General features: G+C 54.6%; 1 protein-coding gene across 1 annotated transcript in view; it reads right to left on the reverse strand.

Annotated features, from left to right (window-relative positions):
• The window catches only part of CELSR3 (cadherin EGF LAG seven-pass G-type receptor 3), a 103,752-nt gene that overhangs the window by 75,269 nt on the left and 4,766 nt on the right, over positions 1–23,717 (reverse strand). Inside the window, exons 2-3 of the mRNA XM_059715998.1 lie at positions 19,445–22,348; positions 2,151–2,783 (exon numbers count right to left, since the gene is read on the reverse strand). Coding sequence (XP_059571981.1) covers positions 2,151–2,783; positions 19,445–22,348 — 3,537 coding nt within the window. The remainder of the gene's footprint in view (positions 1–2,150; positions 2,784–19,444; positions 22,349–23,717) is intronic.

Genomic DNA, 23,717 nt, shown 5'->3' on the forward strand with positions numbered 1-23,717 from the left:
TCACCAGTCAACTGCTCCAACCCTGCCAGCTGCCGCCCCCTCCCCCACCGCACTCCCACCCACCCCGGGAGACACGACAGACAGGCCTGGGAGCCAGCCAAGGGACCTGCCGCCCGACGCTGTCTCCGCCTGCAGCCTGGGCTCTGGTGCTGCCGCTCCATGAAGCTGGTGCATGGCTGGGGGAGCAGCACAAAGCCACCCAGAGGAACAGCTCCATTTGTTGGGCCCTGCCACCCTCAGCTTGCAAAACCACCAGGCCTTTATCACAATCCCATGTCTCCCTTAGTCCAGGCCTCACAGCCCTCCCCTAAACTCAGCTGGGTCCCACGCTCCAGCCCCCAGCACCTGCTTCTGCCCCAGTTCCCTGGCAATACCCTCCCACCTGATCCTAATCTCCCAGCTAGTCCAGTGCTCCTCAGTCCCTTTGAGGCTGGAGCTGTCCCCAATCCCCGGGTTGGCCCTGCAGCACAGACCTAGCTGCGTCTGCACCCAGATAAGGGTCTCAGTCTCATCCCTTCCCTCCGTGATGGCTGGTGGGATCCATCCTCTCTAGTCCCTGCCAAGTGAAGGGGATGCTGGCAGCTTGGCTCGGCAGTGCCCAGTACCCCTGGCAGCAGGGAGAAGCCACCATGACCCCACCTCCCAGCCTTCCTTTTCCCCCTTCCCTCGCCCCCCACCTGGCCCCTCAGTGACCTGCATGCTGGTGCTCTGTGTGACTCTGCCCAACCCTCATGACCTGAACAGCTCTGGGGAGCCTCGCTGGGGCCTGGTCCCTCATATGGGATGACAGAGCTGGCCCTCTGCCAGCAGCCCTGGGACTGTCGCAGCCCAGAGGCTCCACCAGAAATGTCCCTGCTGCTCTTGGTGCAACCTGAAGCTGCAGCTGCAGCAGAGGACAGAGGTCTTGAGCAGATGTTGACTCCCCGACTGGCCAGGATCCCAGGGCCAGAGGCAGCCATGGAGGGAAGGGGCCTGACCCAGGGGCCATGGGAGGGGGCTGTGTCAGATGGGACCAGGGCAGCGGGCCTGCCCAGAACATCTGCGGCCAGACAGACCAGAGAGAGCGATGCTGGTAGGAACCATTGCCTCCACCACTCCCCACTCCACTCACATTCCCCACCACAGGGAAGGCACTGAGTTGAGAGAGACATGAGGGGGGCAAGGGGCAGGTGCCCCTCCCAGGGGTGCTGGCACTTTGCAGCCCTCAGAGAATCTCAGCCTTGCTGCAAAGGTCCATCCAACTGGCAGCTGCTGGGAGCCTGCACCTGCCGCCTCCAGCTGAAGGGGGTGGGTGAGGCAGCATTTACACAACGAAGCCCCCAGGACACACAAATCTGTGATAGCATCCCCCCGACTACTCCCTTCACACCAGGGAAATACAGGCTCCTTCACCATGGCAGCCCTATCAGCCCTCCAACAACACAGTGCTGCTCCAGGCAGGCTACCCCTCAACCAGCAGCAGTGTAAGGGCACAGAAAAATAATTAATTTGAGGGATGGCTAATCAGCTCTATCTGACGTAATTAGCCCCCCCGGCACCATGCAGCGCTGGAGACAGTCTGTGGCTGAGCCAGCCTACCCAGGGCTGGCACCACCACCAGGGGCCTGAGCAGAGAGCTCAGCTGCCTGGCAGACGAGGAGCGGCTCTGCCCAGCACCAGGCTCTGCCCAGCATGGGAGGAAGACACCTGTAGTCAGAGACGGCTTGGCCCCCACACCCTCCCCCCAGGCTGGCCTGGCACCAGTACTGAGCTATCCCACTGGGTCTCCATGGGGCTGAAGCTGTCCCAGAACAGCATGGGCAGGGCAGACAGGGCCTGGCAAAACAGTTTCAGGAGAGACTAAGATTTACCCCAATCCAGCCAGTCTGTGGTCTGGGGCTGTTCCCAGTGGGAATAGGATGTGCTGCTGTGATGGTGTAATGAGGGTACCCTGCCCCCATGCCCTGCTTCCCCTCCAACTCTGGCTCCTTTACAGGCAACCAACTGGCCCTGCTATTGCTGGAAAGGTAACAGCACAAACCCGATGGCCTATTTATCCCAGGAAAACAGAGATGCCCTTCCCCAGCTCTTCCCCCACCCACCACCAGGCCTGACCACGTAGCACGGGCACCTACAGGAGCCACTCCTGCCTGCTGGGCACCGGCCCTCACCTGTGAAGTGCTGGCGGCAGATGCAGGTGTAGCCGCCCTCCTTGCGGGTACAGACACCACCGTTGAGGCAGGGGTTGGAGTAGCACAGGTTGATCTCAGTTTCACAGTAGTCCCCGGTGAAGCCCTGGGGGCAGCGGCAGCGCAGGCCTGTGATGGGGTGGATGGGCCGGAAGAGGGTGGATGGGGAGGCAATGAAGGGGGCCGAGCTGTCGAACTTGAGCACGGAGATGCACTTCATGTAGTTCTGGCAGGGCTCCCGCAGGCAGACATTGTCATCAAAGGGCAGCACCTCCAGCATGGAGGCTGCTGTCAGTGCCATGCGCTTCATGTACAGCTGCTCCTGCAGCTCCTCGGAGCTGAAGAAGTGCCGGCCGCGGGGCGCCAGCGCCGAGAAGCTGACATTGAGCACAGCCCCCCCCACGTCCGTGTCATTCTGGATGTTGAAGATGAAGACGTCCTCCTTGGGCGTGGCCAGCACGGTGGCCACCCCCTCCAGGAAGCTGGTGAGCAGCGGGGACAGGAAGCGCTCCTGCCACATGTTCTCCAGGCGCACCGTGATGCTGTTGGCCAGCATGTCCTCTGTGATGATGATGACGCGCAGGACGCACTGGGCTGTCACGCTGTGGATCCCATCTGCAGAAGGGAGCAGGGAAGCATTAGAACATCACTGCTGCTTGATAGGCACAGAGCCCCAGACGGCGCTTCAGTAGCAACTGCAGCGCCCGATCTTCCACCCCTGGCTTAGCCTATGCCCTATAGGAACCCAATTCCCAGTGCACAGAGCAGAGGCTGGACAGCAGTTTCCTCTACACTAAGCAGTGGAGGATGTGACTGGTTACATTGGGCTGGAAGGGACTTCCAGAGAGAGCTCACCTAGTCCAAGCCCCTGCCTGAGGCTGGATCGGCTCCATCCAAACCATCCTGTACAAATCCATAACCTGACCTCTTAGTAAACGTGTTGAATGCTGACTCTTAACTGCAATGTCTTGGCATGTGTGGGAGCAGACTGGGTGCTCAGGGAAGGGGGAGGCAAGAGTGACAGCTGGAGGTAGGCACAGACACCTGGGCTGCCTAGGCAGGGGCAATACACTGAATAAGAAGCCAGGTTGGGGGGTCTTGAGTACTCGGGGCAGCGGGAAGGGTCTGGGCCAGGGGTGGGCAAAATGCAGCCCGGGGGCCAGATGTGGCCCGCCAGGCCATTCTATCCAGCCTGCAGGGCCCCTAAAAAAAATTTGAAAATTAATATTTATCTGTCCCTGGCTGCCTGTCGTGGACCTCGATGGCTTGCCAAAACTCAGAAAGTGGCCCTCCACCCGAAATAATTGCTCACCCCTGGTCTGGGATCTTGGCCTGTGGATGCTGTGACAGTTTGTCCTTTCTGCCTTTCCTTCCTCTTTCCTGGGTCTCAAAGACTTGATGTCTGGTTCACTGCTTCCTCCCTTCACACCATCTGCTCTCATCTCGCTCCGCTCTTCCTTCCGATACCCCTTCCGCTTGTTTTATTCTCTTTTATCTCATTATTTCTAAAGAACAAGTCCCAGTCTGCCACCCCCGCCATCCTATCTGTCTCCACCCCCCAGAACCTGCAGTCTGGGAGCACAGTCACGGGCACACAATGTGCAGGCCCAGCCAGCTGCCCCCTCCCCCATACACAGGCTGCCAGTAGCTGGCCCAGAGCTTCCCTTCATATCACACTCCCACAGCCCCATCCTGCTCCAGCATGGCAATGCAGAATACTTCCCCCAGACCTCAGGTCCCCGGAGCCACCTGAGGATGAAGGCATGGTTTAAGCAGGACTCCCTTCAAGGGATGTCAGGGAGAGAGCACAGTCCCGGCTGCCAGGACCCTGAGCCCTGTCCTCCCTGCAGCAGGATTTTGCCCCTGGCAGTGAACACAAGGGCACAGGCTGTCTCCTGCGTCTGAGACCTGGAGAATCAGCTGAATCCCACAGTGACTTGCACAGCCACTAACATGCCACAGAGCTCAGTACATAGTCTCCCCCCATGCTATCCAAAGGCAGCTGGCTCTGGGGTGGAACAGCCATACTTCATAGCAATGCTACACAAGCAGTGGGCAGTGGGGGTGCTGAAAACACAAATGCTCCAGTGACAGCCATGCAGACAAGATGCAGAGAGATCAGCCCACGCTGCTGCGCTTGGCCACAGGGGAAATGCAGCTACCCACATTGGGGGTCACCAGGGCAGCAAAGCTAAGGCCTGAGTCCAGCCAACGCGCTCCAAGCTCTCTCAGCCCAGTGAATGCCCAGGCCGAGATTTGCTGTCCCTTGGACTCTCCTGTCCAGCTTCAAGACTCGCTGGCTCTAGGGCACCAGATGCTCCTTGAAGAGGACTGGAGTTTTGCTGGTGACTTTACTTCTAATCTGCTCCAGTTCTGTGTACATGGGGCCGAGCCACAGGCTTTGCCGGGAAACTGCCCCATGCCCCATCCGGGGAAGTGTCAAGGTATCCACTGCCCTCTTGCACTTCCTGCCCTCTTCCCTGCTTCCAACCACACTCCTGACTAACCCCAGTGATGCACTGGCCCCTTCTCTTCATGAGTAACCCTGCTCCCCTGCCCTTCCTGCCCATGCACAGGCTTCTCCTCTCATGCACTGTAGACCCCTCAGAGCAAGGAGCAAGCACTGGTGATGCCAAGCGAGGCATTGAGGGAACTGAGGATGCTACAGAAACACTTCATCGCAGCCATAAGTAGCCCTGCTAACAGGACAACGCATCTGCAGGCCTGACAGGCAGTCACCTGGGAGCAGCCTGTCGCTTGTCCTACCCGCCTCCATGGGGCTGTTTTGAACCTGCGTGCCCTTCCAGTCGGTGGTTGCATGGCTGAGCTGAGACACAAGCTCAGTCTATCACAAAGCCTGGAAAACTTGGGACCAAAAAGGATGCTTTCTTCAGAAACTTGGCTCTGAGGCCAATACCACACAGGTCAATGCTCCCACCAACACCCGTGTTCAGGGGTGCAGAAAGGGTGCGGCTGGGGAAGGTGGCTCCCACCTGAGACAAATCTCACACAGCCCTGCATGAAGCATCAAGGCCCTTTGAATATGCCAGCACTGGAAGGGTGCTGGGAAATGACAGATCTGATCCCCAGGAAAGACCCAGAGCCACAGTCTTTCCTTCCAGCCCCTCCTTTCCCACTTCAGTGAGACCATCTGCCAAGCACCACGGGGAAGAGCCTTGCCCCGAGAAGGAAGGGGCACTGCACAACCCCTGGGCCCAGTGTCTGACAGGGAAAGGAGTCCTCTAGAGATGGCCCTGTCCAGTCTCCTTCATGGGGGTACAAGGCATTTTCAGTCCCAGCTATAGCTTACGTTACTCATGCCAAGGGCCATCTTGGGGGTCAGGACTCAGAACAGGTATGTGGGGAGGGGGGAGCTCAGATTTCTGACAGTGCTCAGGGTTCAAACAGCACATTAGTCTGTGCAGGGGAAGCAGAGACATATGAGCAGATTTATGACACCTTTTGCCACCATGAAGCGGACAAGTCACACAGCCTGGGGGAGCTCCCCCAGCCTCCCTTCCTACTCTCTGTGCCACACCAGGGAGCTCGGGGGATTCTCCATTTCCTGTCAGTAGCTCTGCCCCTTGTGTGACCACCTCCTGCCCTTCAGCCGGGACCTACTGTAGCCCCCAGGAGGGTACTTGGGTTCTTAAAGAGGGACTGAAATGAGCACTGGCCACTCACAGTGCAATGCTCAGAGACTGACTGGGTCTGCAGGTCCCTCAGGACACTTATGGACATCATGCTCTGCAAAGGGGACAAGTCTCCATTCCAGAAGTGAACCCAGTGGGTGCAGGGTCCTACTGGAACCTCATCCCCCTCATAACTCACACCAGCAGCAAGACCCACATCAACCTGCCAGCTGCACTCAGAGGAGACAGAGAACTTGCTAGGGACTGACCTCCCCTTGGAAATATGAGCTCTCATGAACAGGCCACAACCCCTGCCAGGCCTTGCAACCTCACAATGCACCAACACTTCGCTTCCAGCATCTTGTCGGCCTGGGTGCTGGGACCACTGTGTTCTTTGTGGGGAGCCCTAAGGAGATACTGCCATCCATGGCATGATTGCTTTGTGCCCCACCGTAACATCCTCCCCTCACAACACACAGTCACAAAGTTGCCACACAGTCACTTAATCCTATGCAACTACTCTACTGAAGACGCAGGGCACTTCTACTTTTCTGCAGGCTTGCAAGGTCCCCAACTCCCTCCAGAGCCATGGATGAGTCAGAAGAGCAGGCGCAGCCCTTTCACTGCCGACTCCCTCCTAGCCTTGTCCTCTGTGCCCCACACACCCTGGCTCTGGCTGGGACAGCAGGAGCCCCAGCGCAGCGTGATGTTGATACACGGTCTCTCCCCCACAAAGGGGATTCTAGAGAATAAGAAGTCGGGCTGCTCCACTCCAGTCAATACATCCACTCTCTCAGTGCCATTACGCGCACACCTTTCATACCGTCTTTCCTGCAGCTAAAGAAATGAGAGATGAGTTCCCAGCCGCTCTGCCTATTTATAACCCACACTGGCTGCTCCTTGCCACTCTAACAAAGCACCTTAGGATGTGCAGCCAACGCGGCAGCTCCGTCAGCAGGACAGCACACCAGGAATGTGACAATGCCCCCACACCAAACTAGGTTGTCTTCTGCCACTGCCAAGGGGAGAGCAGAGTTAATTATGGGTGTAAGCTAGAAATGTGTTTGTAGTCTCTGCGTCTCCTTCCCGACAGCCTGCAACTGCTCTGCTCCAAAGAGCAGCTCTGCCTTCTCGCAGACCCGGGACCCAACGCATTTCACAGCCTCCACGCTCCTCACACCAGGGCCTCGTAAAGGGGAAGGCAGTGGCAGGCAGCTCTGTAGCTCAGCCAGGGATTGGGCAGAGAGAGGATCTCATCGGTACCACTCTCTGCACCCGCGCTGACAACCCTGCGAACAGGAAAGAACTGCATCCACTGTCTCCTACAGCCCTGATGTCACCTGAACTTTGAAGCGCTGCATGCCACAAGTAAGCCTTGCCATCAACAGGCACCAAAAGGCTCCATCCTTCCGCCTTTCACTGCCAGGCAGCTCCCGCAGGCCTGGCCGAGTCCACAGGTGAAGCAAGTTTGGAGGACTCAGTCGGATCCCTGCCCAATCATCTTCCTCACTGTGGATCACAAGGCACAAGCGGCCTCACCTGTGGCCAGGCTGCAGGTCTATAGGCAGTGCTGCAGCCCCTCCCAGGGCCTGGCTGGAAGCTGGTCTGAGAGATGACAGGCCAGTGTCTTTAAGGACCATGGCGGCACCCCCCACACCCCCTGCATGCAGCAACTGAGCTGAGCTGCCAGCCTTGTGTGGAATCATTGTTCTCTCCCCATGGCTGCGGCTCGGGGACACCAGCCTTTTGATTTCCACAGCCCTGTTTGAAGTTCAGAGCTTGGGAGGATTTAAAGATTGAAATGCCGCCCCCTCCCCCCCCCCACACACACACTCCTTTTTTTCCCCCCTTTTAAAAGGTGAAAGCTTTTCAGCAACCCTGAAAATTCCAGAGCAAGCCTCAGCCACAGACATCCGCGCTGCAGCTCTGGAGATAAGATTCAAAGGGGAGGCAAAGCAGGGGTGCCAGCGCTGTCACCCGGGAGCTAATCTCTTGACAGGAGGCTGGCTTTCCCTTTCCTCTTTAAATCAAAGTGAGCAGCTGCACGGGGAAGCGAAGCAGGAAATCTCATCCCAGTTCTGCCGGTAACCCCTCCTGGCTCTGAGGCAGAGAGGATGGGGGAAGCGGAGAGACCCAATACCGACGGCATGCCAGGGGCTGAGAACCTGCATAGGTCTCAGGGAGGGAAATGACTTAATATCAGGGCTCTGACATTTGGGCATCCTGAATGTCTGGGCTTCCCCCACCTGCTGGTACCTGGAGCCCACCAAGAGGACAGGGATGCATCACTGTCCCACTCATAGAGCTGTTCTTACACAAGGCCACCAAATCCACAGCTCTGGGCACCAGTTGGGCTCCAGGGTCAGAGTGAGATGAAGTACCGACTAGACCCCACCACACAGACTCTGACTGGATGAGGGTAGCTGGGAAGTTTTTGCTGCTGCTGCTTCTCCTTGAGGAAGGAAGACTTTGGTGCCTAAAGGGCAGGCCAGACCACGTGTCACAAAACACTGTGACTGCCTGTACAGACCGTCATCACATCTCCTCCTGGTCAGGAGGGCACAGGACACCACGCACTACAGTGGGCGAGCGCTCTCATACTAGGCCTTAAAAGCTGAGGTGATGCCTGCCCCACACTGCCTTTTGCAGAGCCAAGGGCACTCCATACAAGCACTGAGATGAGGACCCCACGTCTGTGCCCTGCCTGTACTGTGTGCTAGTAAGGAGGGAAACATTAAATGTTATGTGGTTTCTGAGCCAGTCTTGGGGCCGCTTGCACGTGCGGCCGTTGTGGCTCCCCCGTTCTGTCAGTTCTCTGGGGGTCATGGCTCTGACAGCGCTGTGAGCGGAGCAGAGGAGAGGGAAGGGAAGGGGCTGGGGCCCTGCACAGCCGCCCCACTCTCCTCTGCTGTTTCCTGCATTTTTCTTTGCAGAAATGGCATGTGGTCTATGTATCATCCCCGCCCCCCTCGCCTCAGCGCAGGCACACAGTTTGGTCCAGGCTCAGCGGAGACACAGGGGAGCTCCCTCTACTGTGTTCCCAGGCGTTTAACGCCAATCAATAGGAGAAGAGGCATTTGCCTGATTGATGGTTGCTATTAGGCCTTGGCTAGCCTGGTGCTGGGCTGGGCAGGAGGCCGCTGGCAGCAGAGCCTCTCAGGAGCAGGAAGCCTGCAGGCTGGGCTGGGGGAGGGGGCAGCAGGGGAGTCTGCATTTGGCTTCTGCCCTGCCTACACTGAGCCTGGAAAGTACAATTAGCACTCGCTGTGCTAGGGAGGCCATTTTTACATAACGGGAAGGAGCTTTCCTGCGCTGGCTGGACTGCAGACATCCCCTCCTTCCCGTTGCCCCAGCCCTGGGGAAATACCATGTATCTGGGTCCATGACGGCAGTTTTTCTTAAATCCCACCCCGGGGATAACTGTTCTTCTGGCACGGTTTAGTACCCGCTGAGGTGTTGGGGCTTAAAGCCCATTTTAAGGAAATGGGAGACTCCTCCCTAGCTTGTTCCTGTGGCCATATGGCTGAGGGCAGGCAAAACTTGGGGGCACCCAAACCCCAAGCCTCTGGGCTTGGGCCAGCATGTAGGATGCCTGACAAAAGTCTTTGGAAATATCTGAAGCCCTGGTGGGAGTGGAGGATGTTTGCCCGTTGTAGGGTCACTTATGGCTCTGGACTGACTCACGGATTTGGACTTGTTTTGGCTGATTTGGCTTGGAACATGAACATTTTTTTTTTTTTAATGAAAAGTCCTGAGCTCCACGGAGGGGAAAGGAAATGCAGAAGTCACCACAGCAGCACAGAAAAAGAGCAAGCAACTCTTGCCCCTGCCAACCCAAGCTGCCCCCACCCTGTCTGACAAGGAAAGAGCTTCTCCTCCCTGCCCCTCGCCCCCTCCTACACCTTCCCCAGCCCCATCCTCCGGGAGCAGTACACTCCCACCCACCAACCCTTCTGGCCTACACGGGCCAGGGGGAGGGAAGGACAAAGCGGCCATGCAGCACTAGTGAGTGTGGTGACCGTTGCCTCTTCAATGCCACAGATCGATCGGCCCCAGCCGGAAGGAAGGAGGGAATTCCACCCCCCCATGCCACAGCTGGGCCCAGCAGCTGCTCTGAGCCGTCTGTTCAGCATAATGGGCCCAGTTTGACATGGCCCACGTGCTCCTAGGGATACGTGAGTAACAGCCACAGCCGTTGTCACACTTGGAGCAGGGCAGTCCTGGCCTCTTCTGTCCTGTTGGGATGGAGACCTGGGAGGGCAAGCAGCCTGCCTGGCATCTCAGATATGTCAGCACTGGACCCCTCCCCTGAAGCCAAGCATGTGAACTGCTCCCTCACCACCTCGGCACCAAGAGGGCAGCTCAAAAGGCCACTGGCCCATGACAGAACATGGCCCAGAGCCAGTCTCTGGAGGAGCCCTATACTCTCCTCCTCCCGTCTCCTCAAGGAGTGTTGTGCTGTGCTGGTGCTATAGGCTCCGTCTGCTGCCAGGGCTGCCAAGTTTACTCTACCTCAAGCAGCTGCCTACACCTGACCCCTCAGTCCAGGTCACAAAGGGTGCTCTCCCCACTGCCCCCAGGCCACCTGCCCGTCAAGCTCCAGGGCTCAAGCTCCAGGGCGCAAGCAATGAGGACCTCGTCTTGCTTTAACACATCCCTATGGCCCTGTTTTACTGCTCTGCCTGACCCCAGACAGGCTGTCTCGTGACTGCTGCCTGCATAATGCACTGTATGCCACTGACCGCGCTGCCTTGGCCAAGCCTCTGCCTCTGCTCCGCACGAAGGGGAAGCAGATGGTTAAGAGAATGACCCTCGAAATAAAACAAAGGAAGCCCAAAGCTGACAGGAGCCACTTACCCCTCCTGGGAGCAGTTTTAATCACAATCCTCCTCCATGCTGATTAAATCCAGGCCTCACCAGCAAGCAGAGGGCTGGAGAGCCAGTGGCTGGTGAATATTCATGCTATTCATGCACTGCTCAGCGGGGTGTTTGGGAAACATACCTACAGGGGAAGGGGTGGGAGGCAGGGAGGTTTGCACCCAGAGCACCCCAGGTTTGGTGGTGGGGACTGAGGAGGACAAGGCTTGTTTCTTGAGCATTTAATAGATGTCTACAGTTACACAGCTAGAGAGGGGTGCAGCTACTGACAGGGAAGGAGCAGCTCACAGTCCCTCACTCCTGCACTAACCATCCAGAAAGCCCCCAGTAACCCCACACAGCACCTGTTCCCAGGAGAGCTCCACGTATGCAGCTGGAAAGGGCTCTGCCACGAGCTCCCTTTTCCCTGAAGAGATGCCCACCTCTGTGGCCTGAGAGGGATCAGTTATCAGCTGCACGCCCCTCTTTCCTCTTCCCAGCTGCATCCCCTGCTGCTTCTTTCATTCTTGTGTCAGACATGGTGAGAGTGATTAGCCTTCACTTTGGGAGCAAGATGGGTCCTCTTTCATTCACTGAGCAGCCTGGCCTTGCCTCAGTCCATGAGGTGCTCAATGTGGCATCAGGAAGGACTGGCTCCTGGTAACTTTGCAAGGGAAGAGAGGCTGCAAGGTCTCTGAGGCTGTGCCAGAGTTAATGGCCTGAGAACTGAGGCCAAACTCACAGCCACATTCTGCAAAACACCTTCAGAGCAGCTGTCAACCCCACGCAGCTGGTGCTAGCTGTAGCACTCCAGGATCTTCATCAACCTCTCCAGTCACCCTGGGGCCTCTTAATTTCCTCCAGCCGTGAAACTGCCCATCCCAGGGCTCCCACTGCACATGCGTACCCCCTTGGGTTTGCTGCTCAGAGCCCAGAAGCACAGAGCTTTCATGAACATGTAGGCACCAGTGTCCCCTCTCCTCTGGCCAGAACCCACATAATAACACATCTGGGTCCATCTGTGCTGGGCATCACAGCCAAAACCTGCCTTTATTTATGGCAAATATCTTTGTCTTCATACCCCTTCCTCATCTCTCTAAAGACAAGAAAGATACACTAGCTCACCCCTGACCAGATCCACCAGCCAAGTCCATTCCATCTCCTTATTGCTACTGAAAGTTGATCTTCTCCTTGGCATGCCACACTGCAATCCCTGACCCGAGGCTCCTTGCTGAGGCTGCCAGCAAACAGATATGATTGTGGGCAGGCATGACAGGGCCATGGGGAGTGGGAGTTAACCCTTCTTCCACATGCAGCACACCATGATTTGATCTGGCTGGGGAATAGCAGAGGAGGGTATAAACGATCTCTAAGGGGACATCCCCAGCCATCTCCTAGCCCAGCCAGTTAGGAGAGCCAAGGAAACCTTTCCAATAGATGTAGGCAGAGAAGTAAGGAAGTACACTTCTACCCAGGGAATGAGAAGTGAAAAACTAGACCTGTCCATATGAACAGGAGCTCATGGAAATGCCCTGGAGTGACAGCATATATCACGGAAGCCACAGTCAGGGAGATGACACTCCTGTATTTCACATGGAGCATGGGACAGCTTAGAAAAGGGCTCTAGTACATCCCTGGCTGTCCTTTTCTTTAATGGTACTGCTGGCATTTACAGCTGACCAAGGCAGGTGAAGCAGATTCAGTCTGGTTGCAGAGGTCTGAGTTAGCCCCACGGTACACAGCAACCAGCACCATGTGGCATCAAAAGCAAGAAAGGCATCACCCCACTCCCCGCCCCAGCCAGCAGGGAAGGGTGAGGAGCAACTTATCACTTATCCCTCAGCTTCATCACACTGGGCTGTCTCATGCAGTTCTTCCACAGATTTTTACTGTTTAATCAGATCCTTGTTCTCCTGCCTTGAGGATGAGATTTGTCCTAGTGCTCTTTGCAAGCAGAGTTCCTCTTCCCAAACCCACAAATGCCAGCTCCAGTAATCACTGTCTTAGTCTCACAGAATATACCCAGTTGCCATGGTTGTCGGCTACTCTCAGAAATGTAGGCCCAGGTTAAAAGACTGTCAGCAAAGTGACCTCTTGTTGGGTGTGAGGACAGAGATACTCTGTTGGTTTCCCTCCAGTATGTGCAGGGTACCGATTACCCTGGGGCAGGCCCTTGGTTGCTATAGTTCTACATTGTCTCCTTGAATTCAGCGAAAGTTGCCAGTTTAAATGAGCTATATCAAGCGAAACATATTTAGGCACAAAACTAAAGACAGGAGTTAAGGCAGAGCCAGCAAAAACCAAAGCACCACCCCACTCCAATCCCATTAAGATCTCTGTTCTCAATCCCTCCATCCTTAGACACAACGTTATGAGATGATTATGGCCACATCACAACCAGTGCTACCCGTGGAAGCAGCAGGCAGACTCTTCTATAACAACGAGCACAAGGGAGCAGCTTGTAGTCAGATGCCATTATGTGCTGAACATTCAAGCTTAAATATCTTGGTAGTCACTCATCCCCAAACAGCATCTTACCTTCTCTCCTGGCGCCCAGAGCAAAGCCAATGTTAAAATAGTCTGTACTTATCAAGGCTGCAACACACCTACCTTTCCATTACCTTACCTAGCTCTCCAGGCAGGGACCCACAAACCAATGCCTCATAGAAAACATTTCATTCAGAAAAAAGTCACCTAAAAACAAGCTTTTCTACATTTCCTCCAGGATTTTAGTTTTTAGGGAAATCAGTGACCACTGATATTTATTTCCCTGTTCTATGTCATAATCATTCTTTTGGCATCGCAATTAGTTACCAAAGAGATGATTATGACCTTAGAAGTAGAAAAGGATGACTTTGAAGAGTGGGAATAAGGAGCAGGAGAAACTCCTAGGATGATGGCTTGTGGAACTATCTTCAGGATTAAAAAAAAAAGGAAAGAGAGATTTTTAGATGAATGTTACCATTTTACCATTAGGTATCAGCAGCAGCTTTTTCTAAATTGCTGATGATCATTTCAGGGAATTAAGAGACCTTGCAAATCTGGTCCAACTGGACTTTTATAGTGTATTGTCATTAATTTAATCACTATGCCTCTAACCTTGACATCTTTAAATGCAGAGATTAAAATACCACTTCCAAAGATGCTACAAAATTGGTAGTGAGCAGCTAAGCTAAATACACAAGTTCTACATTGCGCCCACCAGCCACTAGTCTCTAATGGACTTAAATACCAAAGGTGGGGCCCTGCATAAGAAAACTTTAATGGAGAGGGAAATAAGCCCTGGAGGAACTTTGCTGGCTACAGAGGAGGGATTTGACTCAAAGTGTTTAAGTATAGGGTCCAATAACAAATTAATCCCAGGTGATTTCAGCTGCTAGGCTGAGATATACAATGAAAACTGCCTTGGATAACTGCCCTAGCCCTTTCAGGTCTAGCACATGATGAACAACATGAAACTGTGACCATGAGACCAAAGCAAAAAGGCAGCTAGTTCAGAGACCTGAACACAACTATTAAATGCTCATCGTGAGCCCTCCCTCTAATGCTGCAAGTAGCTAAACACTCAGTTGGTTTTTCATGATGGACTTCAGAAGCAGTCCTAAATAAAGTACATTGTAACAGACCAGCCTGGAAATACCAGCAGCCTGGTTGGCTACTGCAAGATCTTGGGCTCCTGCCATGTGGTAGAAGCAAGTTACTGGTGCAGAGAACACAAGCCAGAACAGCTACAGCAGACTCTCAAGTTACAATCCATGTACCCTTGCCATATTCCAAGAAGTGGACAGTCCTGGGCACCTGTACCCACTGTGAAAGATCTCAAGCACTGCTGAGATGAAGGAAGTCCCATGTGAAATGCCAGCTACCACCACGCTCCTTGCTGAAGGGAGCTGCCCTACCAGTTTAGACCAATGGCCCATCTAATCCAGCACCCTGTCTCAACAGCAGCCATGAGCCAAGCACACAGAGTGAATTTCATCTACAGATGAGGCCAATACTGACTGGCTCTGTAGAAAAATGCATCCAGCCTCTTTGGGTATTGGGCATGTTTGACAGTCAGGAAAGCTGACTTTGACAAGCTCAGGAGGCTTGTTGGCAAGGCCCTAAGGGACCATGACTTGACGGGGAGGGGAGTTCAGGATGAGTGGTTGCTCCTCAAGGGAGCGATCCTGAAAACACAAGTGATGCCCATCCTATCTCGGAGGAAAGGCAGCAAAAGGGCGCAGCAGCCCCCTTGGCTCTGCAGGGAACTAGTGGACCTCCTGCATCTAAAAAGAGAGACCTATAAAAGATGGAAGTCTGGAATCACTCCAGAGAAGAAGAATTCTGCACTGGTCCTGTAGGGAGCAAACCAGGGAAGTCAAGGCTGCAACTGAATTCCAACTGGCTACATGCATCAAGGACAATAAAAAGTCCTTTTTTAGATATGTGGGGAGTTGGAAGAAAAACAAGGGTAACATTGGACCCCTGCTAAACCAAATGGGACAACTGACAACCAACACCCAGGAAAAAGCCAACCTGCTTAATGGGTATGTTGCATTGGTTTTTCACCAGCCCAAAGGGACCGCCCTGCTTAACATGCTGCGGGATGGCCAGGGTGAGGGTAAATTTATACCCTACATTACTGTAGGACATGTAAATGAACAGCTTGGGAGGCTGGACACCTTCAAGCCAGCTGGTCCAGACAGTTTGCACCCCAGGGTACTTAAGGAGCTGGGACGCATCATAGCTCAGCCACTGGCATGGCTCTTCAAGAACTTGTGGCGCTCAGGCAAAGTGCCCAAAGATTGGAAGAAGCACCAATGTGGTGCCTTATCTTCAAGAAAGGGAGGAAAGTAGGTCCGGGGAACTACAGGCCTATCAGCCTGACCTCTAGCCCTGGGAAGATCTTGGAAAAAATTATCAAAGAGACCATTCTTGACAAACTGGCTGATGGCAACATCCTGAGGGATAACCAGTAAGGGTTTGTTACGGGTAGGTCTTGCCTGACCAATCTCATTTCCTTCTATGACCAGGTGACATACCACCTGAACAAGGGAGAAGAGATTGACGTCATATATCTGGACTTTAAAAAAGCCTTTGATCTGGTGTCCCATGATCTCCCTCATGGAAAAATTGGCCAACTGTGTCCTCGGCTACATCACAGTTTGATAGCGGGGAGTTGGCTCCTAGGTCGGACCCAGAGAGTAGCAGTCAATGGAACTAAATAATTTCATAGACATCCGGACATTCTGGCTGGAAGGGACCTCAGAAGATCATCGAGTCCAGCCCCACACATAATCATGGCACTCAGTGACCAGTGGTGTCCTGCAAGGCTCCATCCTTGGACCGATACTCTTTAATATCTTTATTAACAATGTAGACCTTGGTGCTAGAAGTGGACTGGCCAAGTTCGCTGATGACTCCAAACTTTGGGGTAAAGTGTCCACACCTGAGGTAGACTGATGTTCCAGGCCAACCTTTACAGGCTCAGAAAATGGGCAGATAAAAACCTGATGACATTCAACACCGAAAAAATTCTAGGTACTCCACCTCGGGGGAAAAAAAGCTTGCATCACGCTTATAGGCTCGGCAGTGCGACTATGGCCGAAAGGGACTTGGGGGTCATGACTGAACAGAAGATGAACATGAGCCACCAATGAAATGTTGCAGCTGGTAAAGTGAGCAAAACTTTGGCTTGCATCCATAGATGCTTCTCAAGCAAATCTCAGGATGCCACTCCCACTGTACGCAGCCTTGGTTAGGCCACGGCTGGAGTACTGCATCCAATTATGGGCTCCACAATTTTAAAAGGATGTGGAAAAGCTTGAGAGAGTCCAAAGGAGAGTCACACACATGATCAGAGAACAGGCCTTATGGAAATGCATAGGCTCAGGGGAGACTTAGTGGCTGCCTATAAGTACATTGGGGTGTGCATCAGGATCTGCAGGAATGCCTGGTCACCAGAACGCCCCAAGGGATGACAAGGTCAAACGGTCACAAACTCCTCCAAGACCATTTTAGGCTGGACAAAAGGAGAAAACTTCTTTACTGTCTGAGCCCCCAAGGCCTGGAATAGACTTCATCCAGAGGTGGTGCAAGCACCTACTCTGGACTTTTTTAAGAAACATTGGACATTTATCTTGCTGGGATCCTTTGACCCTAGCTGACTTCCTGCCCCTGGGGCAGGGGGCTGGACTCAATGATCTTCCGAGGTCCCTTCCAGCCCTAATGTCTATGAAATCTATGACAGAGCCTTCCACAGGGATTATAAAAGTGCCTGCAGGAGAAACTACCCATCCCCTCCCAAGGGATGACATTCTCTTTGAAACCTGCTGCTCTGACTGAGACCCTCCCTTTCCCTGATCCAAACAATTCTATCATTTGTGCTGTCAGTCACGGGGTTTGTCATTTCAGTCTTTGTGGAATAGCACCACTTTATGTCTTCCATTCCACTTCACACATTATGAACCTTGGCAGACAGAAGGTTGTGGTAGGTAATAAATACGAGCAGCAAAGCAACCAACCAGAGATGGCAACAGAAAAAGCACTTGCCCTTCGATTGAATAGTATCTATCCATATTCTAGCTTTCAGTCCAGCCTGTAGCCCCCTGGTGCCTTCCCAGAGACCAAACAAAATCCTACAAACAGAAATGGAAGCTTCTTGGATATACGGAACGTTCTTGGACAGTTACGTGCTAAGAGCTCAGGGTACCGTGGAAACAGGCTTTCATTACTGTGAATCTGCAGGAGCAAATGGGCTCACAGAATGCATCTGGTGTCCTTACAGGCACTTTGGGAAGTAACGGATGCTAACAAAGAAGGCAGGGAAATTTTAATCTTGTTTCAATCACTTCTGCCCACGGCTCTAAGTCCCTTCTTTAAAACGGTGATAATTTGGTGTCAATTTAGGCTGCAGCCATGGGGCTCCCGCACACATTTATTTAGCACCATGTGCCTGGTAGAGCTCAGTGAACTACAGAATAATAAAATGGAAGGGACACAAGAAAGTGAGAGTTTAATAGAACTGGGCCTAACCTCTGAGATAGCACCAATGCCAACAAAGGCACATCCCTGCTTTGCTCTCCTGCCCCCCCTCCACCCGCTAAGGCTCTGTTCCCTTGTTTCTTTTCCACCCTCCTCCCCTCATCCATGAGCTCAGCCTTCTCTCTTCTCATTTCCGCTGGAAAATGACAGCACAGTAATTTTGAAGAGCCTTCTTGTTCTAAGGCAGTTGACGGCAAGACCTCAGGACGTGATTTCCGCCTGCCTTTGTGCAGGGTTAAGTGAGTGCCGAGGCAAAGCCTGCATAAACACGCTCAGGCAGAAGCGAGAAAGGTCAACCCAGCTTCCCCCATCTCTAGCAATCAGCATGTGTGCGTGCCTCAATGTGATATCACCCTGCCCTGCAGTTATAATTAACCCCTAAAGAACCCCAATTTGGTGACGAGCTGTATCTGGCTCCACAGGGCAGTGCGGAAACGGATCACCACGTAAAGCCCACACTCCATCTTCTGAAGGGAATGAGATCTTTATTTTTCCAGCTCCCCCCAGCTAAGCAAGTGGGTGGGGGATGGGAGGAGGGTTAGATGGCAGCTATGGATCTATGGCAAGGCATGAATAATGTAAGCCTCCCTAGGCACAGATGGAGAACTTCAGCACAAGTGTCAGTGACCCCCTTCAAATGGGCACCTCCCAGTTCTCATTCAGCAAGTCACACATGGGTTACTTGGCACAAATCAGGACTCCGTGTCAGAGAACACCTTCCACAAGGTAGGCAAGATGCTCTGGTGGTAAAAAGCAAAGGGCCAGTGTTCAGGAGCTCTGTGTTCAAATCCTGGCTCTGTTTCCTGTGAGACTTTGGGTGAGTGCCTCAGTCTGCCTGTGCTTCTTATCTTCACCTGTACAGTGGGCCTAATGCTTCCCCACATTACAGGGTCACAGGTACAGTCAGTAGAATGTGTGATGTACTCCGCAGAACAGCCCACACAGACAACATAGGGAGCACAATTAACACCTTAGTCTATGCCTCTAGTGAGATTGCTCATAGACCCAGCTTCTGCACGTGGAGTAACTCAGACTCAAAACCAGAAGTCAACATTTGTGAAACTGCTCTGGAGCCTTTAACCCTAAAATGCCCTGCAGTCATCACCTCTCTACAGTCAGAACGTCAATGAAAGCCCTGTTTGGGGATAGGGGGGAGAATAGAAGCAGGGGGAGTTGGAACCAAGAGGAAAATGTTGAATGTAAATACATGAACCAGTTCATTTTAAAAGGGATGAGTTTGACACCCATACTGAACCAAGAAGGGCTGGGAGCACAGCACAGACAGCGGGCTTGCTCCCTGCCTCAGCAGGGACTCAAAGCAAAGTAAATGTAGTATATTCAGCCTTGTATCAGACGCACCCAGGAGCTAGCAGAAGCAGTCTGTTTAGCCACCAGGGAAAACAGCTTGCTTTGCAGGGCAGTATCCTCTGGAGTGTGTCACAGATACTCACGCTGACTAGAAAGTATGTCAAAAAACTACCTAGCCACCAGATTCAGATGGAACTAACTGATCATCTAGCTGAATAACAGTGCTTTGTTTTTGCATGTCATCAACACCCTTGGTGCTCAAACAAAGGTACTCTAGTAAAGTGAATGCTCTCACAGCCCCTAAACATGTCTCATTTTAAATGAAATAATGGTCCAAACACTAACAACCCAGCACTGCAATATACATGTTGAAGCACCCAGCCCAGAACCACTCAGACATGTCTAGGAAACATTCCCACCATCTCAGTCACACAAAGAGTTTAAACATCATACCTGTCACAGTCACCAGCATGGAGGCCACCAGGGGACGGTTGTTGTCCAGCTTTCGGCTCAGCCTCAGCTCACCGCTTGACTGATTTACAATCAACAAGTGCAGTTCATTTCCCCGTTCAAAGGTGTAGAAAAGCCTGTCAGACACATCTGGATCATAGGCAGGGATCTTCCCTATCACACCAGAAGGGAAGGTGTTGGACTTGTTGGAGACATAGTTATTGAAGAGTATCTGGAAATTCTTAAGGACAGGACTATTGTCATTTTGGTCAATGAGTTTGATGTGGACCATGGCTCTGCTGACCAAAGGAGCTGATGTGGCCTGGACCACAATTACATACTCAGGCTTTGTCTCATAATCCAGGTCAATCAAGGCAGTGAGCTCCCCAGAAAAGATGTCCATCTGGAAGATCTCGGGGATGTTGCCTTCCACAATCTGATACATAATTTGGGCATTGGGCCCTTCATCTGGGTCAACAGCTGTGATCTGGGCTACTACAGAGCCTACAATGCTGTTCTCCTTCACCAAGACTTCAAATTCTTCAGCTGGGAAAACAGGAGCATTGTCATTCACATCCTGAACAGTGACTTGTATGTGAACTGGGGTTCTCTGAGGAGGCACCCCCCTGTCCACAGCATAGGCAGTCAACTCATAGACAGGAACGCTCTCCCGGTCCAGCCTGCGGACGGTGCGGATAATCCCAGAGGTGGGCTCTATGGTGAAATCCCCATCTCCATCCTCACCATTCTGGAAGGTGTATTGTACCCGCCCGTTGGTATGAGCATCCCGGTCAGTGGCAGAGATCTGGAGCACACTGGTGAATGGCGTGGCATCCTCAGAGATGATGCCTTGATAGTGAGCACTGACAAACTGGGGGGCATTATCATTTACATCATTCACCATGATTTCTACATAGGTGGTGTCCGCTTTCTGAGGAATGCCATTATCCTTGGCAGTGATGGCCAAAGTGTAGGTCACCTGGTCTTCATAGTCCAGCTCTGCCTGCAAGGTGATGGCCCCTGAGTCTGGATCAATGCGAAACTGAGGAATGTTGTCCTCTAGGTAATAAGTGATCCTGGCATTTTCCCCCACATCATCATCAGTAGCACTGATCACTACTATTGTGCTGCCCACTGGACGGTCCTCATTGACACTCACCGAATAGTGGGCGCTCTGGAACACTGGCCGATGGGTGTTGGCATCTGTGATGTTGATATGGACGTGGCAGATGTCATGCAGGGTCCGGTCAGAGGCAGTCACCGCAAGCACATAGCTCCTGTCCTGCTTATAGTCCAGGGGCAGAGAGAGGGTGATCAGTCCCACACCGCCCTGAGTGCTGATGGAGAAGCGGTTGCGTGGGTTCCCCCCAGTTATCTGGTAGCTGATGGCACTGTTCACATCCCGGTCAATTGCAGTGACACTGAGAACACTGGTCCCCACCGCGGCATCTTCATTCAGACGGATGAAATACTCCTTCTGGGTGAACTCAGGGCGATTGTCATTCACGTCCATGACTGTGATGGTGACACTGGCAGAGGCAGATAAGGATGGAGAACCGTGGTCCCGAGCCTCCACCCCAAAAAAGTAATGTTCCACTGACTCTCGGTCCAGCGGGCCACTCACTGTGATCCATCCAGTGGCGCTGTTCACCACAAAGGGGGTATCGGCTGAGACCCCCGTCAGTTTGTATTCCAGGCGAGAGTTTTCCCCATAATCTGCGTCCACTGCCTGGATGTGGATCACAGAATGGCCCAGGGGGGCATTTTCCAGCACAGAGATTTGAAATGGGGTGCTGACAAAGATTGGGGCATGGTCATTAATGTCCACCACTTGGATGCTGACCATGCCTGTGTTGTTAGACAAGGGAGGGCGCCCTGCATCCTGGGCACGGATCCTCAGGGCGTACTCACGTTCCACCTCGAAATCCAGAGGCGCCACCACCTGTATTTCCCCGGTCACGCTGTCAATGGAGAACTGGCCCCTGCTATTGCCACTGATGATGTTGTAGTGAACCAGCGCGTTGTTGTCCTTGTCCAAGTCAGTGGCCGTCACTCTCAGGATCTCTGTGTGGGGCCGTACGTCCTCCCGCACCTGGACAATGTAGCGCTTCTCGCTGAACTGCGGGACATTGTCGTTCTCATCCAGGACGGTGATGTAGACCTTCACCGTGGCTGACCGGGGGCCAGGCTCCTTCCCCTGGTCGCTGGCCTCCACCACCAGCGCGTACTTCTCCATCATCTCCCTGTCCACCGGGCCGCTGGTGGTGATGAGCCCAGAGCGGGGGTCGATCTCGAAGACAGCATGGGCGGCGCGCTCGTCCACGAAGCGGTAGCGGATGTTGGCGTTGGGTGGCGAGTCCGCGTCTGTGGCCCGCAGCTGCAGGATAGGGTAGCCCTCCTCCACGTTCTCCCGGATGGTCTCGCGGTACTCGCCCTGCTCGAACACGGGGTCGTGGTCGTTGCGGTCTGCCACCGCCACGGCCACCATGGCGGTGGCCGAGAGGCGCGGCGTGCCGTGGTCCGTGGCCGTGACGCGCAGGTAGTGCAGGGCCATGCTCTCCCGGTCCAGCGCCCGCGTGGTGGCGATGAGCCCGCTGCGCGGGTCGATGCGGAACAGCTCCAGCGAGCGGCTGTTCATCAGCGCGGCCAGCGAGTAGGCCAGGCGCCCCGCCTCGCCCGCGTCCGGGTCCGCCGCCGCCGCCGCCAGCACCGGCGTCCCCGGGGGCTGGTTCTCGGCCACCTGCACCTGGTAGTTGTAGTGCGGGAACTGCGGGTGCCGGTTGGCTGCGCGCCGCGCCCGGGCCCCGGCCCCGGCCCCGGCCCCGCGGCCCCGGAGCGCCGGCGCTGTCCACGCCCCGCGGGGTGCTGAACGCGCCGCGCCGGGAGCTGTCCGCGCCGCGCCTGGTGCTGAAGCCCCGGCCCCGGCCCCGGGGAACAAAGGCGGCGGCGGCGGCAGCAGAAGCAGCAGCAGCAGCAGCACCGCCCGGCTCGGCTCAGCCATGCTGCGCCCCCCGGCCCCAGCCCCGGCCCCGCATCTAGGAGCGGCGGCGCCCGGTGCTGCTGCCGCGGCCGCCTCCCCGCGCGCGGCCCGCGCTGCCCCGCCGCTGCGCCGCCTCCCGCAGCCCCAACATGGCTCCCGGCTGCCCCGATGGTGCGCTCCGCCCTCCCCCCCCGCCCAGCCCGCGCCGTGGTAGCGCCCGCCCGGCGCAGGCGGCATCAAGCCGCCGCCGCCGCCATCTTGGCTGAGGGCAGGAGGGCGGGCGGGAGCTGGCCGCGGTGCTGAAGCCGCCGCCGGCCCCCTGCCCTGCCCTGCCCTGCCCTGCCCTGCCCTGCCCGGCCTCCTGCTCGGCTTCAGGCGAGCGCCGCCAGCCGCCGCCTCTTCCCGGCAGGTCCAGCACGCCTCAGCCCCAGCCCAGCCCCATCCCCTACCCCACACACACACGGGCTCCAGGGAGGCTACACCCGCTCCATCCCCGCTGGCACCTGTTCCCAGCAGCGCTTAGTCACTAACTTCTTAATCCAGACCCTAGTTGCTATGCTCCCACTTGGCCACCGTGGCTCCTCCCACAGCCGCAGCGTGACCCTGACCCTTGTCCCGGCTCCCGTTATCAGCCGAAATTAAAACCAGAAAATCCGGCACACGCGCCGGGAGCCGCGGGGAGACAGCGGGGGCCAGAGCCGTGTTTGAGTGGATGGCCGGGGCAGGTCACGCCCGCAAGGAAATCATCTTTCCTCCACTGCCTCCCACGCTGCCCGAGCGCCAGCCTCCGTTAATCGCCAGATGCAATGCTTCTTCTCGGAAGAGGCTAATTGATGTATTACAGCAACCTCCGGGCTCCCTTTCATCAGCTGTTTCCTGGAAACAGCCTTCCAGACAAATTACACAGTGCAGCCCTCTTTGACTCGAGTCTAATGCAGGATGTCATCCTGTCGCTTCTCCAAGCTTGCCCACCCTGCCAGAATGGTCTTTATCGTGTAGTACATGGAAAGAGGTAGGGGAAACCACCTTAAAACAGGTTGGGGCTTGCCTACATCTCTCCCTCTTCGATCACAGCCCTCCCTCTGCTTCCTGAGCCTCGGCCTAGTGGCTGGATGAGACCTGGGATCCAGCATCCTGCCGCTGGTGATGACCTCTGACAACAGCTAATCCCAGAGCCGCGGGGGAGAGCACAAGAAACTCCCACAGCAGACAATTAAGCCAACTTCCCCTCTAGGCAGATGTTTTGTTTCAGAGCCCAGGCAGTTAGTGATCAATTTGTGCTCTGAGCGATGAGGA

Source organism: Alligator mississippiensis, chromosome 12 (genome assembly GCF_030867095.1).
Source record: "Alligator mississippiensis isolate rAllMis1 chromosome 12, rAllMis1, whole genome shotgun sequence".
Lineage (NCBI taxonomy): Eukaryota > Metazoa > Chordata > Crocodylia > Alligatoridae > Alligator > Alligator mississippiensis.